At 30.0% G+C, this 15,825-nt stretch overlaps 1 protein-coding gene across 2 annotated transcripts in view; it reads left to right on the top strand.

Moving 5' to 3' along the window:
• LOC129958392 (atrial natriuretic peptide receptor 2-like) overlaps positions 1-15,316 on the top strand; it is a 96,279-nt gene extending 80,963 nt beyond the window's left edge. For both annotated transcript variants that reach the window (XM_056070859.1, XM_056070858.1), the window contains exons 12-19: positions 641-768; positions 5,624-5,856; positions 5,964-6,102; positions 8,495-8,732; positions 10,381-10,501; positions 10,582-10,848; positions 12,544-12,751; positions 12,830-15,316. In XM_056070859.1, the coding sequence (XP_055926834.1) occupies positions 641-768; positions 5,624-5,856; positions 5,964-6,102; positions 8,495-8,732; positions 10,381-10,501; positions 10,582-10,848; positions 12,544-12,751; positions 12,830-13,247 (1,752 nt within the window). In that variant the 3' untranslated portion in view covers positions 13,248-15,316. The remainder of the gene's footprint in view (positions 1-640; positions 769-5,623; positions 5,857-5,963; positions 6,103-8,494; positions 8,733-10,380; positions 10,502-10,581; positions 10,849-12,543; positions 12,752-12,829) is intronic.
• Positions 15,317-15,825: the final 509 nt, after the last annotated feature.

The raw sequence follows: 15,825 nt of genomic DNA, 5'->3' as shown, positions 1-15,825 counted from the left end.
TTCATCATAAAACACAAGCTTCAGGGCCGGGATAGCCTGGTTGGTAGGGCGTTGGATTCACGTCCCATGGGCTGGTTGAGTTCGAGCCCCGCCGGCCGAAGACTCTCTGTTGTGTGGTGGCTGGCCCACGTATAAATCTGCCGTGGTCACAAAGTCCTCCATGTCGAGAGTAATACCACTGGGGGTACTGGATCAGGTTTACGATCCTGATCAGGATCGTTCTCTGATTCAGGTCTAAATTACGATCTGTGGAGGAGTGAATGAAATGCATGAATGAAGTCAGCCCCGTAAAAAGGGTTATGACGTTTATGTAGCTAAGTCGTACTCTTGACCCTAGATGGCGCTACTGAAAAACAGGAGACGCACCCTTTGCTTAAATTCACTGACTTCTAAAGTCAGTGGGCTTGTCTATGACAAGTGTCATTAGAAAAAAAAAAAAACACAAGCTTCAACAATAATTATCTTCTCTCAATAAGCAAACAGAATCGGCTTTTAATAAAAAAAAAAAAGTATTATAGATGGAAATTGTTGACGAAACTATCAAAACTCAACTTGGCAATTTTTTTTTTTTTTTTTTTTTTGAAATGTTTTGAGCCACAGCTGAAATTTTTTTCACTGAACGTCCATTTTACAATTTTAGGGTAGAGAAAGAAGTTTTTATGGTGGATATGCTTATGACGCTGTCTGGGTCTATGCTTTGGCCTTGGATGTTTTATTTAAGGAAAATAATTCTCATGTTGCAACTCTTCACACCGCCAAGACTTCAAGGTGAGAACAATATAATTATTCCTGATTTCATTATGTGTAAAAAATAAATATACAGGGTGCAAGTTTAAAGTCCTCTTAAGACGTTTAAATTCAAAACGGTGTCTTTCTATAGCCAGGGCGGTAACGTTACCTATTGTAAATTGATTGCTTAATTTATTGAGACAGGTTTCAGCGCCTCTAACGACGAAATAAGGAAGTTACAAAACATAACTAAAAAATAATGGGGATGGGCCAAAAAATCCAATTCGAAAGATGTACGCTATACCATAATAAAAACACGAAAATTTTCCATGGGAAACAAAATTTAAATTTGCATGATATTTGAGATTACAATTATGAACTTTCCTTGACTTGAAAAAAGGCCTGCCTAAAATTGAAAAAATGGATTCCCTGGTATTATCATAGTTTTTTCGAATTAAGCAACGATTTAGTGAAATTTAAGCAACGAGAAAAGTAAACAAAAATACTAAAAATATGAAAGACACATTCAGAATGGGTAATACGGAGAATATATTTTTTCAATTTTAAGATAAACCCTTTTCCGAGTCTAGGAAAGTTCATTATTTTAAACGCAAATATGTCTGCCAATTTTTCAGATAACTCTATGAAACTTTTTTGCTGTTTTTATTACAGTATAGTGTACGTTTCCCTAATTGGTCTTTTTGCTCAATATTCTTTATTTTTGGAGGATATTTTTGCAATTTCCTTCGTTGGGGCGCTGTAACTTAATGAATTCAGAACAGTCACTTTAAGTACCTGGTTATACAGGAAGCTTTTTTTAAATTTAAAGGGTAGTTTTTATTTATCGATCACTTTAAATATATTAATGACTCAACACACACATAGAATAATAAATTCTATGCCATAAGCCACTGTGAAAGTATTTGAATGAATCATTACAATGAATTTGATGAAGTCCCTTAATACGTGCTGCTTCCACTCCCTTAAAACGTATTATTAATTCAAATATTTTCCCATTAGTGCAGATAAACAAGCCTTATTTTGACAAATGCTGCACTTTAAAGCCTTAATTTTGTTTCCCCTTGGAGCTACAAACATATAGATTTATTGCAATATGTCTTTTCTACACAAAATATTTAATTTTTCATCATACCTGTCATTCTATAATCACTTATTTAATCTTTTCTTTCTATTATAATTTTAATAATTTATGCATGAAGTAGAATTTTTCTTATAGTCACTTGTGTTACAGTTTGATGTCAAGTGAGATTCCGTAAGTTTTCAATTTAACTAAAATGTTCTAATGAATTAACCCTTGCAAATGAGTTTTAATGTAATATAAACATCATACGGGCGGTTCGGCAACTAAGAAATAAAGAATGCTTCAAAAAACATTTATCAAATGATTGCAAATTATTGAAAAGCTACGAATTTGAAGCTATTTCAGTAAATTTGCCCGATTCTTGATAATTTAAAAAATGTCAAAACATAAAAGAATTATTCTTCGGCATTTATGATAGATATTATGCTAATTTTACTGTTGAGACATTTTTAAAACTTAGTGGCTATTTGAAATATTCTTTTATTTCATTAATATTTTCATAAGTCGTACTTACGATTTGAATTTGAAATTCCAATTAGCCTTTGACATTCCAAATTCTCTTTCATTCCAAATTTAACACTGAATGAGAACGAGGTGATCTGGAGAAAAAAAAAGTTGAATTTTTGTTCACCGAAAAAAGTATACACTTCAGAATTTCGAGATGTTGTTTTCTCCATAATTAAATTTAACTGATGAGCATAACAGAGAATAAAATGTGCATTGTGTTACAGCTTTTTATTTGCGTAATCCAATTTTGTAGCTTCTCATTACATTCTTACCGTCATCTGTTTCAGCCATAAATTTTTATAAGTTATCCTTAATAACTTATTTAATTGTTCTAATATGCATTTTGTTAACTCTTCAGCGTTTTTATGATTGCGTAATGTAAAATTCTCAAAATATATCAAATCATTTTCCATTGTAAACATAATGAAACTCAATAACTTTTTGAGTTCTGTCAGAAAATTCTGTTGGGTGCGAAAAAGTTCGACTCATTTATTTCTTTTCTTTTTTTAAATTTCAACATTTAGTCAAAAATTCAGTTCAATATTCATCTTGAATAGTTCTTAATTTTGCATTGGGTACTGAAGTTAATTTTAAATGGGCTTTTGCCTCTTTATCGAGCTTGCCAGAAAATTCAAATAATTTTCGATGAACTAACTCCAAATGCTTTCGTCATGGACATAAAGGCAATTCAGATTTTCCACAAATTTAATGTAAATAATTTTTGACAGAATCTTTGGATTTTTCTCACATCTTTATTGTGTCCCTTTACACCCTGTATGTGTCATTTAGTTTTGTATAGCAATATTCACTTTAACTAGCATCACTCCATAACCATCAAATTTCTTAAATGTTTTTCAGAATTTTCGTGCTTTCTTTCTCTTGAAGATGTCATAAATCGTGTCCATGCATCATCTCTAACACAAAATAAACATGAAAAACAAAATAACGCTTTTTTTTTTTTTTTAACATTACTATGCTTGGAATAAATTTGACTCCGAAATTTTCAATGTCATTTATTGTTCCTTTTTAAAGACCTTTTGAGCAAAGCTCAAATCCGACGTAGAATATAACCTGTATCTTATATATTCAATTTTTAACCAAACGAAATATACAATAATACGACTTTTTTTAAAAGATTTATTGTTTTTTACTTGTGATAATTAATTACTGGTCCCTTTATATAAGAAATTTCATCAGAACAGTATTTTAAATTATTTAAACATCCATTTCTAATAGGTGAGCTCTTAAAAAAATAAAATGAACATTCAATAAACAGGAATTCAGTCGAGGTAAAAGAAGCGAAACCGAAATTGATAGACTGAAAAAAGAAAGCGAACAAAAAAAAATGCTGAGGGAGGAAACGAAGGAGAATATTGGATGGGAAAGGAAGGGGGGAAAAAAAGGGATCAGATAGCGACGCACCGAACCCAGTCTGGTCAAATTACCGTTCAGGTACATGAAAATTCAAAGAAAGAAACGGTTCTTGGTCTTCACATAAACCATTCAGTGGTGTGTCCAATGCACTTTTATGGCTGCTCGCTGGAGAACTCCGATCTGCGCTTCTTTTGCTTGTTGATTTGTTTTCACGTTTCTATCGTTTTTTTTTTTTTAATCTATTTATCAGCGAGCTGCTCTTAGAGTGAAAAAGTAGGAAAATTAGATAGGGGAGAAAAAAAATGATGGAACTTTTAATAATTAGCTGATATACCCGGCGTTACTTGGAATTTAAATTCTTTCATATATTTTTAACGTAAAAACTATTTTGTATGAAATATTGTAAAATGCAAAATTCTTTTATCATCTAAAATATGCATCGTCTTTTAACGTCTGATTTTAATAAAATTAGATTATAGATTGAAACAGGCTATTTTAAAAATCACAAATATCTAATTGTCTACATATGTTGTTAATATTTGTTATAACAGTACTGCAAATTTTGTTCAGAAATCAGAAAAATAAGAAAGGTTGTATTCGTTTGAATGAGAGATTTAAGCTTAGTTTTAAGCACTGCTTAAGATCAGCAAAAGTATTGTCGATAGATGTATTAAAATAAAAGATAAATTTAGTTCAAAATACAAATTAGTTCAAAATATAAAAAGAGACAAAATATGTTAATTTTTAATGAATTGAAAATTTAATTTTTATCTTTGAAAAGCTTAGAATACTTTTTCTTATATAATAAGTATGCACAATTTAGCAGAATTCGACCCATTTGTTTAGAAGATGTGGAACAGATATACAGTATTTATTTAAAAATTTTTGAGATCTGCAGCTCTACAGCCTTAATGGACTACTCGTAATTAAAATATTGTTCTCGCAAACGGAAGACTCGGGGGGGGGGTATTTTTTATTTTAATTCAACGGGAAGCTGGGGGGAAAAAAGTTTCCCATCTTCCAGCCTCGTAGCTAAGAATATTAATGCCATTATTTTTTTTTAACTTTAAGTATTGAGACGACACAATAAATCATGATGTGTGATAGAATTAATTATAAATAGTTTTAACATATATATTAGCATTAAAATATAATATTTTGATATGCGAAGGATAAAACTAGAAAAATTTTCGGCTTAATACTCTGACTTTATTATTTCGTAATCAAATATATCTTCCTTATTCTTATTAACTTCAATGCTCTATCAATTGCCTCACAATAGTTTCAATTTAAATCAGAGACTTCCTTAAATTTAGAGATCCTTATGCTTCGCCACTGAAGTTGCTAAGAGTTTGTCACAAGAGTCTTTAGTGGATAATTCTTTTCCATTGCCTCTTTGCCTTGAAACTTAGAGACTTTGCTTAGAAACTTTGCTTAGGAACAATGCAGCCTTCAATGAAAGTACTATGGTGAAAAATATTGCAGAAAACGTCGAACATGATTGTCTCTTAAACCGAAAGTTCATCAGTCTTTTCACGAACAAATTCATGAGTAAGTTTAATGAGCGAAGTCCAGTTGTCCAATAATTGAAGCTTGTAATTCTGGTGGAATTTTATCATTCTTGCTATTTTTCAGTAGATATCCTAAAACTACATGTAGTGAACTCGCAAATAGTGTTGAAACTTCGAAATCCAAAAGAGAATGGGCCCTCGTCGTTCTTCAATAGTTCACCAAATATAATAGTTTTTTTCCCTCACTCTGTTAATGGAATCATTTATTCAAAGTTCTAAAGAATCGGTAAATAACATGTAAATTAAATAAGGCTTAAAAACTGAAAAAAAAAAATCCGTTATAGCCAACAAAACAACTACTTTGATATTGCTTTTTACATGTAATTTTTTTTTTTTCTAGACGCCTTGTAGAAATTCTAAATGAAACAAGTTTCGATGGTGTAAGTGGACCACTTCATTTTATGGGCTCAAGTCGAGTCTCTGATGTAATTATTACTCAATGGGTAAATCATACAGTGCGGGAAATTGGAGTATATCGCCCAACTTCTCCGAGCAATGGGATATTGGAACTTAACGAATCAGAGATACGGTGGCAAACGGATGATGGTCGTAAACCTGAAGATGGATCCAAACGTAAGTTTATACTATTCAGCATAGATGACTTATGATGTACAACATTTTTTTTTTTTTTTTTTTGAATTTGTAAATTAATGAACGAATTTCCCGATTTTTTTTCCTAGAATATTCCAACTGTTCTGTAGAAGGTCTAAGAAAATTGCTGAATGTTACTTGTGACGTAGCGGTAGTAGTTGCAAATTTTATAGGACTGGCACTTTTCGCTGTAGTTGTGATGGCTGGAATAATTTTCTACAAGCGTCGGTAAGTTTACATATTGAGTAAATTTTATAAAATTCTTAAAAGTTGTTTCTTTCATTCGCCAGTAATTCGAGCAAATTTCTTTTTAATTCCGAATGAAAGATTTTATTTTGAATGCTTCAAAAAAAAAATAGCTACGTTTAGCCCAGAAATAAAACTTCTCTCTCCTAAATACATTATGCGACATTGTAAAATTTATTTCAGCATCTTAATCACTTAAATTCTTTAAATAAAGAAATTTTGTTCGTAGAATGTCTCATAATAGTTTATCGGCCCTCAGCTGTCTTATTATAAATATTCTATAAAATACCGAAAATTAATCTTTAGTTTCAGGATTTGCTAATTGTGCATGCTGATTAATTAACTTTTAATGAAGTTGCATTGTATCAAAACTGCAAAAAGTATTTAACCTTTAAAATATAAGTTAAAATACGATTTGCAGATTTCCATTTGTTATATGATGGCTTTTACATTTTCTTCAATCGCCTCGGTAAATATAGAATCCAAGTCGATTCAATAGTATTTATATTTTTGGATCAAATCGTATATTAAATCAAAGAGCTAAAATCCAGCGATATTCGGATTTGGAGAGGATTCAGTTAAGTTAGCGTATTCTTATATACCGATATACCAATAAGTGTTTGGAAGTACTCGAAATTTCGTGCATGAAATGATTTCAAGGTATATGTCTAATAGTTACACTTATGGAAAATACTGATTTATAAAATAATTCATAATTAAAGCTAATATCTTCTGATTAGTTTCGAAGTTATATGTTCTAAACAAGACTTCCTCTGTTGTAGAAGTTTCGTATTTCCAGGGAACAACAAGAAAAAATATTTAGTATGAGCATATTTTTGCTTTAATTTCACTAAGTAGCATATTCAAGCTTTGGGAGGTCTTTTTCTTGTACGTCTCTCTTCTCAAATGACTTTCATGATGCAGATATGCGTTCTTATACAAATTGTCCTCTTTAATCGTAGCCTTTTAACTACTAATATCTAAAACCTTTAGAAATAAGTACATTAGTCCAAATTGGGGAAAAGGCTTAACATGATGTATATAATATTTTATATTGATTCAATAAATGCATTGCTGTGAAAATAGGTAAAAATTTGTTCATAACTTTCCTCGCTCTATTGGTCATGTTCATAGAAATATTCTTGGCATTCAATAATTTAAAGAGAAAAGCTCTACTCATCTGTACCCAAAACTGGTAATTATGAAACTTAAAATTTTCAATGGTTTTCTAGAGGTTTCTGAAACGGATATTCAGATCTTCATAACTCGGTCAGTTTTAGTGGCAGAAGAAGGAAACTTCTTTTGCTTAAAAATGCTGGTGTATCAATAATATTTCATTACATATGACTAAATGGATCAGCGGATGTATGAAAAGCTTGGTACTTTTTCAGTTATACATTCATTGATTCAAACAATATAAAATATAATTATTTACGTCATTTTATAGCATTTTTCAGACTGAAATATTATACCTACCTCTGATACTTTAGAAATTATTTTTTTACAATTAAAGTGGATATTCTGTATAATTTAAAGTTTTGAAGATAAAAATAAGACCATTGTTAAGAATGTTTATTTGGTATGGTTGATGAAAGAACCATCTTTTCACCATCCAAGAATAGTTTTCCGTTTCGAGAAGGAAACGTGGTTTTTACTATATATGTGGATAATGTTTCCTAGATCTCATTTTTCAAAAGCGAGAAGAAACAAGGTACAAAACGTAATTTGATCCTTCATGTATATACTGTTTTTATTGACTGGGGATTTTTTCCAATTATCATCAAAGCGTACTTTTTCATTTACTGCAGTCAAATTTAAGTAAAAAAAAAGCCGTTATATATAATATTTAAATACTTTATTTAAATTAGTTTAACACTTGAACTACCGATGTTAAATAGATATTTACTTTTACCACACCGTTAAATTGACGGGTTTTTCATCATCATGGATTTCATTGCAACTTTTGTCTTAGTTTATGTAAATAAAAGAATATAATTTAACAGAAATAGCATTTAATATAATAATTCATTAATTGTTAATAAAAATACCAAGAAAAACAGTTTATTACAACACAACACATTAACAAATTTTACATTTTTAATTTGAAAACAGTCATTTTAACGGTCTTGGTAGTTTTAGTGTTAAATAAATGCACTTAAAAAGAGAATTTTTCCTTTCAATTTCTTTTTTATGCCTGTTTATTCGATCTTTATTTTTTACAATTTTTCTTATCTAAAACGAATAACAGACACGCACGCACACACACACACACACACACAATATAATATTTAAATTAACATAAGCACCAACATATTCCAAACATTACTGAAATCGAATTTATAATAATTCTCTGACGATTCTTTTTATCTTCTAGTTACGAAAAAAGGATGAAAATTACGGAGGCAAGAATGAAAGAATTGGGCCTGATGGCCAACAGCGGACCTTTCGCCCTCGACGAATGGGAAATGCCGAGAGATCACATTGTAATCAACCGGAAATTAGGTGAAGGAGCTTTTGGCACTGTTTATGGCGGAGAGGCTCACATCAAAGACAAAGGATGGATTGCTGTGGCCGTAAAGACTTTAAAAAATGGCGCCAAACCAGAAGAAAAGGTTATTTAAGGATCAAATTATTTAAATTATTTTGGCATTAAATGTGATTTTCTATCAATCATCAATATGCTGACTTAAAATTAATTGTATGGTATGGATTCAGTTGATCTGTGAGCCCTAAGGATAGTTTTCGAACAATTGCAATAATGAAAACCTGATATTACCATAAAGTGCATGCTTGTATGAGAGGCCTTTTTAGCCATTTTTTTTTTTTTTTTGTTCAATGTATCGATTTAAAAATTGTATTAAAATGCAAACAATCGCGATTGTTTGCATTTTAATTTTTGCATTATCAAATTCTTTGATTTCAAGTTGTGCGATTCTGCATTTTTCTGCGTCAGCGCACAACCGCCTAAATTTGAAATTCTCTCTTAAAATAAAAATTTTTTAATGAAGTTTCAATGAACAATAACATGATTATAGATAAATGTCAACAAAGCGTTCAGGCATTTTGAGGCTGCAGATCGATGATTGCCATTTTTAATAACAAATAAGAATGAACTGCCTAGCAAAAAGGAAATGCGGTTTAAATAATACATCATTACTGACATATCTTAATAAATTCTCGCAGCGTTTTAATGTTTTGTTTTAAAAAATGTTTATAGCTTATCAATGCTATAAATATACATTTCGTTGTCTTATAAAGGGTAAAAAATAGGGCCTTGCGCATAGATCAATACTAAGACAGTTCATGAGAGTGATAATAATTCGAATTATTTTTACGGTCATTGATTTCCCATTTCAGATGAATTTTATGGAAGTCCTGTCAAAACTCGGAGCACAACTGAATTTCGCATTTCTGAAGGAAAATATGCATGATGATCTTGGAAAGAAATCGATTTCTTTCCTTTGTTTTGCATTAGAAACAGTCGAACTTATATTATTGATTACAAATGTTATGCAATTTATAATATTGGCTAACTTTTTTAAGCATCATTATAAGGCTAAAAATAAGCAAATTGTAGATAGGAATGTAAGTTTGAAAAGCTGAAAAGCTTATAACATTAATGAATAAAGATGACTACTAAACCTAACGATTTTTTTTAATTATATGTTTTACAAAAACTACAACTAAGTAATAAAATCATCAGAAACTGAAGTGAGCACGATATCGATTTACAATGTGATTAAGGGACTTTTTATTTTTTGATGGATTATAATAAAGAATATCATCAAAATTAAGTTTACCAAAAGCACAAATTGGTCAATAATTTATCCGCATTTAATGGTTGACCTTTTACTTAGCATTAAATCAATTTTTTCGTTTAACAATAAGCTCAGCGCTATTAGCAATAGATTTCACAAGGATGATTGCTTTTATTATGACCAAAGAAAGCAGAAACCTTGATCTGTAGACAAAACAAATTCGTTGAGAGTGACTGTTAATCATTTTAATGGAATCGCTCTGTGAAAAGAGTAAAGATACGAAGTGCGTAATTTTTTTTCTCTCGTGACATCCATTTATTAATTGTGTACAGCTACATTTTTTATCTAACCTTAAGAGAGGGTGAAGATGGAGGGAAAAAAATGAGTTGATATTTTGCTATTCAACATCATTTGCTATCTGAATTTCCTATAGCTTCATTTTTGCATTGAATTTTAATATGCATGCGAAAACTGAATAAAACTACTTTCTTTTAATTTTTAGTTAGATTTTCTTAGTGAAGCTGAAGTCATGAAACAATTTGATCACGTAAATATAGTCAAATTAGTTGGTGTTTGTACAATGGGCGAGCCAGTTTATACTGTGATGGAATTTATGCTCTATGGTAAGTTTTGGTTGTAAAACCTTCAATAATAGCCGAATAGCTCGTTAACAGCTCTTTAAGGTGATGTTTTTCGCTTGTAGGTGATTTGAAAACATATCTTTTGAGTCGTCGCAGCATAGCGGCTCAAAAGGATCGAATGAACAATGACGAAGTATCGGATAAAAGATTAACTAACATGGCAATGGATATTGCTCGAGGTCTGAGCTACTTGGCAGACAAGAAATTCGTCCATAGGGATCTTGCCTGCAGAAATTGCTTGGTTAACATTTCAAGGTCAGTCAAAATCGCTGATTTTGGGATGTGTAGAGCCATGTACGATTCTGATTACTATCGATACAATAAGAAAGGTAAGTGTACATTAAGACATTTTGGACTTTCAATTATTTATCGTTATCAAAATTAATCTAAGCGAAATCGCCTCAAAAATTGTTTGAATTGAATTCCTAACCTTCCGAATGAAAAGGAATTTGAGTACATTAGGCATAACATGAAAGTATCAATAAAGTTTTCAATAAAGCTAACATATCATACAATATACCAGGTTGATATTTAAATGAATTTACTAACCATCTTTTCAAAATTGAAATCTTCTGGAAATGGCTTTTAAAATAATTGCCCCAAATATCAGTTTTTGGCCATTTTCTGAATCTTCTTTTCTTGTTAATAAGGATTTTGATTCTGAGGAAATAATTTTCTTAATTTTCTATTGACACCTTTTGAAACTTAGTATTGAATTGATCGTCTGATGTTTTTCGTCTTTTCATATATTTGATAATTTTAAAGTCTTTAATTATCTCATTAACGAAAAAGTTTGTTTCAATCTGTTTTACAGAAACAAGAAAGACTCCACAAGAAATATCGCACTTTTATTCTGAAATTTCTTTTCATAATAACTTATTCTGAGTTTCCAAAGCATGTTTTCGAAAGTCGGAAGATATCAGCTATTCAAATGATATACTCTCGTTTGACGGCTAATTGAATGTTGGCATAAATTTATTTCAAAATTTTTTGTAGAAATATCAAGCCATTCAATTTCGAAAAATAATCTCTCCCGCTGAACAATGTTAGCAATGTTAAAGGTATCTTTTCTTCTGCATTTGAAAATTCAAATTTTCCTAACATCAGGATCTTTCGTAAATGAATGAAATGATGAAATGTTTTTGTCTTTCGGTTTTCTTGAAAGCATCAAACATTCGAAAACAGTACAGCCAGGCATTGTATTAGCTTAAAATATTTCGTGAAACTATAAGAGATGAATCTGAAATGCGCCATTTCATAATCTTTAGTTTGTGAACCAGAGGAAAACTAAAAAAAACCTCTCCTCAACAATCAAGCAACTTTCTCATGACTGAATCAAACGGGAAATATTCATAATAACTCTAAATTTTCCACCTTTTAATTTGAAAGGCGAGGAGAAAAAAATGAACAAAAATAACTCGAATTTAGACTAGTTGTTCAGTCCAAAAGATCACATTTTCATATACGGAAAAATCCTATTTAGCAGCAAAAAGGGGGGGGGGGGAAGCAAATAGTATTATTAAAAAGCGAATCGATTATTTGGAATTCCTGTAAAGTAAACAAAAAGAGAACCAGGAATCGTTTTCATTAAAAGTAACGCGGAATTTATAAGAAATAAAAAAAATGGTTTCGTAATGTAAAACTATGAGAATACACTAGGGCACCATCGAATTTTTTAACCTTTTCCTACAGATGAAATAAATATCTTTAATCAACAGCGTGAAACAGCAAAGAATTTTCGAATCTGTACCTAAGCTACTTAATGCGTTGGAAGATTTTTACATATCGTGTTTGCTGTTCTCTAACAGCATAGTTATTTCTGTCATCTTTTTACTTCGTTATTTGTAATAAGATGTGGTAATTTTAAATCGACATTTTATTCGCATGACATATAATAAAATAGTTTCCGGTTCAGCTCAGTTTTATTGTATTATTACCGGATCATAGCATAAGGAATCATTGTATATTTCTTACACTTTTTAATATATATCATTTGCCCTAATTAGAATTCCTATTTTTCAAAGGAATGCTACCTGTCCGATGGATGGCCCCCGAAAGTCTTATTGATGGTCTTTTCACTCCGCCGTCTGATGTATGGAGTTATGGCGTCGTATTGTATGAAATCATTACCTTTGCCAGTGTTCCTTACCAAGGTTTATCTAACAGTCAAGTTCTTGAGCACATAAAGAATTTTAATACTTTACCGATTCCAAAGGGATCAAAGCCTGAACTGTAAGTATATTTGATATCTCTTATTCCCTAAAAATATCAGCAAAACGTTTTTTCACACATTTTCCTTTTTCTTCTTAGAACTGCACTGCTACAAAAGTGCTGGGCGAGATGTCCTCAAGATAGGCCTCAAGCAGTCGAGATAGTTGAAATATTAGCGCAAAATCCGGAGTTAATATCTCCTTGTCTTGATGTCCCTACATCTAGCGTTGAAGTTATGGATACAGGAACTTTAGAACTTCCAATGCAAGATCGTACCAGAGGACAGTCTTTATCGTCAATTTGGCAGAGCCGTAGAAACATGGCTTCGTTGGATCTGACTGATGCTGATCTCGATTCACATCAAATTTCAATGAACAGCCATGAAAATTTGATTTTAAAACATGGGTTTAAATTCAATAAGAAAACGCTGCATGAAAGTTTTAGAAGAATTAAAAGAGAATTCAATAAAGAAAAGAAAGAATCTTCAGATTTTTTCCCAGAGATCACGTATCTTTAAACCTTTATTCTTACGAAAACCAATGCGTTTTAATAACAGAAAAGGGAGTGAGGAAATTTGCGAGAGGAAAAAAAGTACTTTGGTTTTTCATGATGTAAATAGCAATATTTGCTGTGTTATGTGTTTTTGATTGTCTTATATTTGCGCTCTTGTTTTATTTGCAATTCAGTTTCTCTGAAAGGAAATGTGCTCTGCTTCATGTAACATTTTGATATGGTTCTAGAAAAGATTTAAAAATCGAAATTTTCATCATAAAATTGTCAAAGCTATTTTTTGTAAATAAGTAGCCTTAAATTTTGTTTCCTCTATCTGTATGTGGCAATAACCTATTTAGTAGAAGAAAAAAATAAGTGAAAAAAGATTAAACATAAGTTTTTTTTAATACAAATTTAGTCTTAGTTTATATATTTTTGTTCAAATTTGTTATTTTCATTTTTTTTCTTGTTGCATGAAGCAGTGAACATGGACTGCCTGCTTAAGTTGGATTTTCTTTTAATGCTAAAGTTATTTATTTCTGTATATTTTGTAAAGTATCTCACTTTATGATGCGATCTTAGATTTAACAAATTTTCTGCAAACCTATAAGATTTTTTTTGGTGTGTGTGTAATCTTCATACTCGCAAAACAAGACGAAAAAGTGTTCTAATTTTACCAATAATTGAGAAGCTCTATGAGAGAAAAAAATAACTTTTTCAAATAGCGTAGAGTGTATCAATGCACTTTTGTATAAGGTTAACATTTAGAAACCACTGATTTGCAAAAAAATTTTCCCATCATTTTTGAATTTTGTAAAAAGTCAATGATTTTGTATTTCACTTGTATTGCATGATAACAATATTTTACCATTTCACAAAATAATTATCCTCTAGAGTGATCCTCATTGTAAATCCCATTTTAATTCTTATGATCATTTTTGTAGATTAATGAGTAATTGATCTCATTAAAATTAATTCTGTTTTAAAATACTCCCAAGTAAATATTTGGACTTTTTAAATTTCTCTGTAAATCATAATTTTAGTAATTTGAAAACTGTAAGGTTCACGATGGTACATAAGTTCTTTTTTCGAAAGAAATCTACAGTTATTTTAGAAAATATATTGCTAGAACCATTCTATAATTTTTTTTTCGATATAATTATTCGCAATAAGCTTTGAAAAAAATCTAAAATACTTTAGTCGCTAAAATAAAGATTATAATTACTGATTTAATGCAATTGAATTGCTGGAGTAAAAAAAAAATTGCTTAACTTCAGAAAATATACATAAATACGTTTCCTTTCCTTCAATTTGTCTGCTGTAAAAATGTACCAGTTAGTCTAGTTACTTCCTCTCTAAACATTTTCCTGTTAAAAAATTACACGCTTTTGTACTAATTTACTAAACGAATTAATGACTAAATTGTTTTCATTAACCAAATTTGCATGAAATATTTAGAGTTTTTAGTTTCGTGGTTTTGTAATTTTGATAACTGGTTTTCTAATAAAAGTTGGCTTGTGTATTGCAAATTAGTTATTGAGAATTGTTAAATGTTTTATAGGACGTATTCTTTGTTATGTTCCCTGACTACAGAATAATTCTATTCTTGTAGTATGTTAACTTTTGATGCAAGATTTTATGGTTGTTATTCATGTTTAAATCTGTAAGAATATAATTGTTGTAGACTCATGATGTGAATGAATTCGGTAATTTTAATAACTTATGATATAAATACAAGTGACTTTTGTAACATTTATTTTTTATTGTTTGCTGTACAATTAAAATTTAATTTCAGCTTTAAGAATTAAAGCTATGCTTTTTAATTTATTTGCGAGTTAACTGTTAACTAATTTTAGTGTTTCGATCACACACTACTTTTTCGTGTTTTAAAAATTGGTTTATATTTTATGGTGTATAATAAAGATATGCGTTAAAAATTATTTATACTTTCTAATTTCGTTTTATTTTTTTAAATTTTTGTACTTATCAGTTTACACAATATAGCCTCTTTTATTTGGTTTGTTAAATCGTGTTAAAAAAACTTTTAAGTTCTGTATGTAAGAAAGTTGTTTAGTATTCTTTATAAATATTACTTTTAACACATTTCGTTATGCTTTTATTTTTGTCTTTTTTTATTTGTGTTCATCATTTATACACAAATTTTCTTTCTTTTATCTTTTACTTGTATTATCTAAAAAACTTCACCAATTTTAAAGTGGATTAATTAGCTTCTTGCAAACATTTCTTTCCCTTTTAATTTTAAAGTAAAATGAGTATGAATTAACTTTGAAATTGGTGAAGTTAATTTGTACACAGAATTTGAGTAATAAGCTGCAACCTTTAACAAAAGTTCATATTTCATTATCTCATGTCACTTAAATTTTATTTAGCTTTTTATTTAAAGTTTGTTGTAAGAGCCACAAATTTTCATGAATTCGTACACTGCAAACTCCTTCGTTTCAAAAGCTGATTGTTGAAAGTTTAACACTTCTTAAATGTTTAAATATTTGCATTTGTCTGAATGCTCTGTAAAAAGTGAAAGGTTGCGTTTCGAAAAAGATCGATATTGTTTTTAAATTCCATTCGCGTTCTATTATTTTAAC

This window comes from Argiope bruennichi, chromosome X1, assembly GCF_947563725.1.
Source record: "Argiope bruennichi chromosome X1, qqArgBrue1.1, whole genome shotgun sequence".
Classification (NCBI taxonomy): domain Eukaryota; kingdom Metazoa; phylum Arthropoda; class Arachnida; order Araneae; family Araneidae; genus Argiope; species Argiope bruennichi.
Note: the sequence above shows the minus strand (reverse complement) of the source record. Positions and strands in the feature narration are given on the sequence as shown.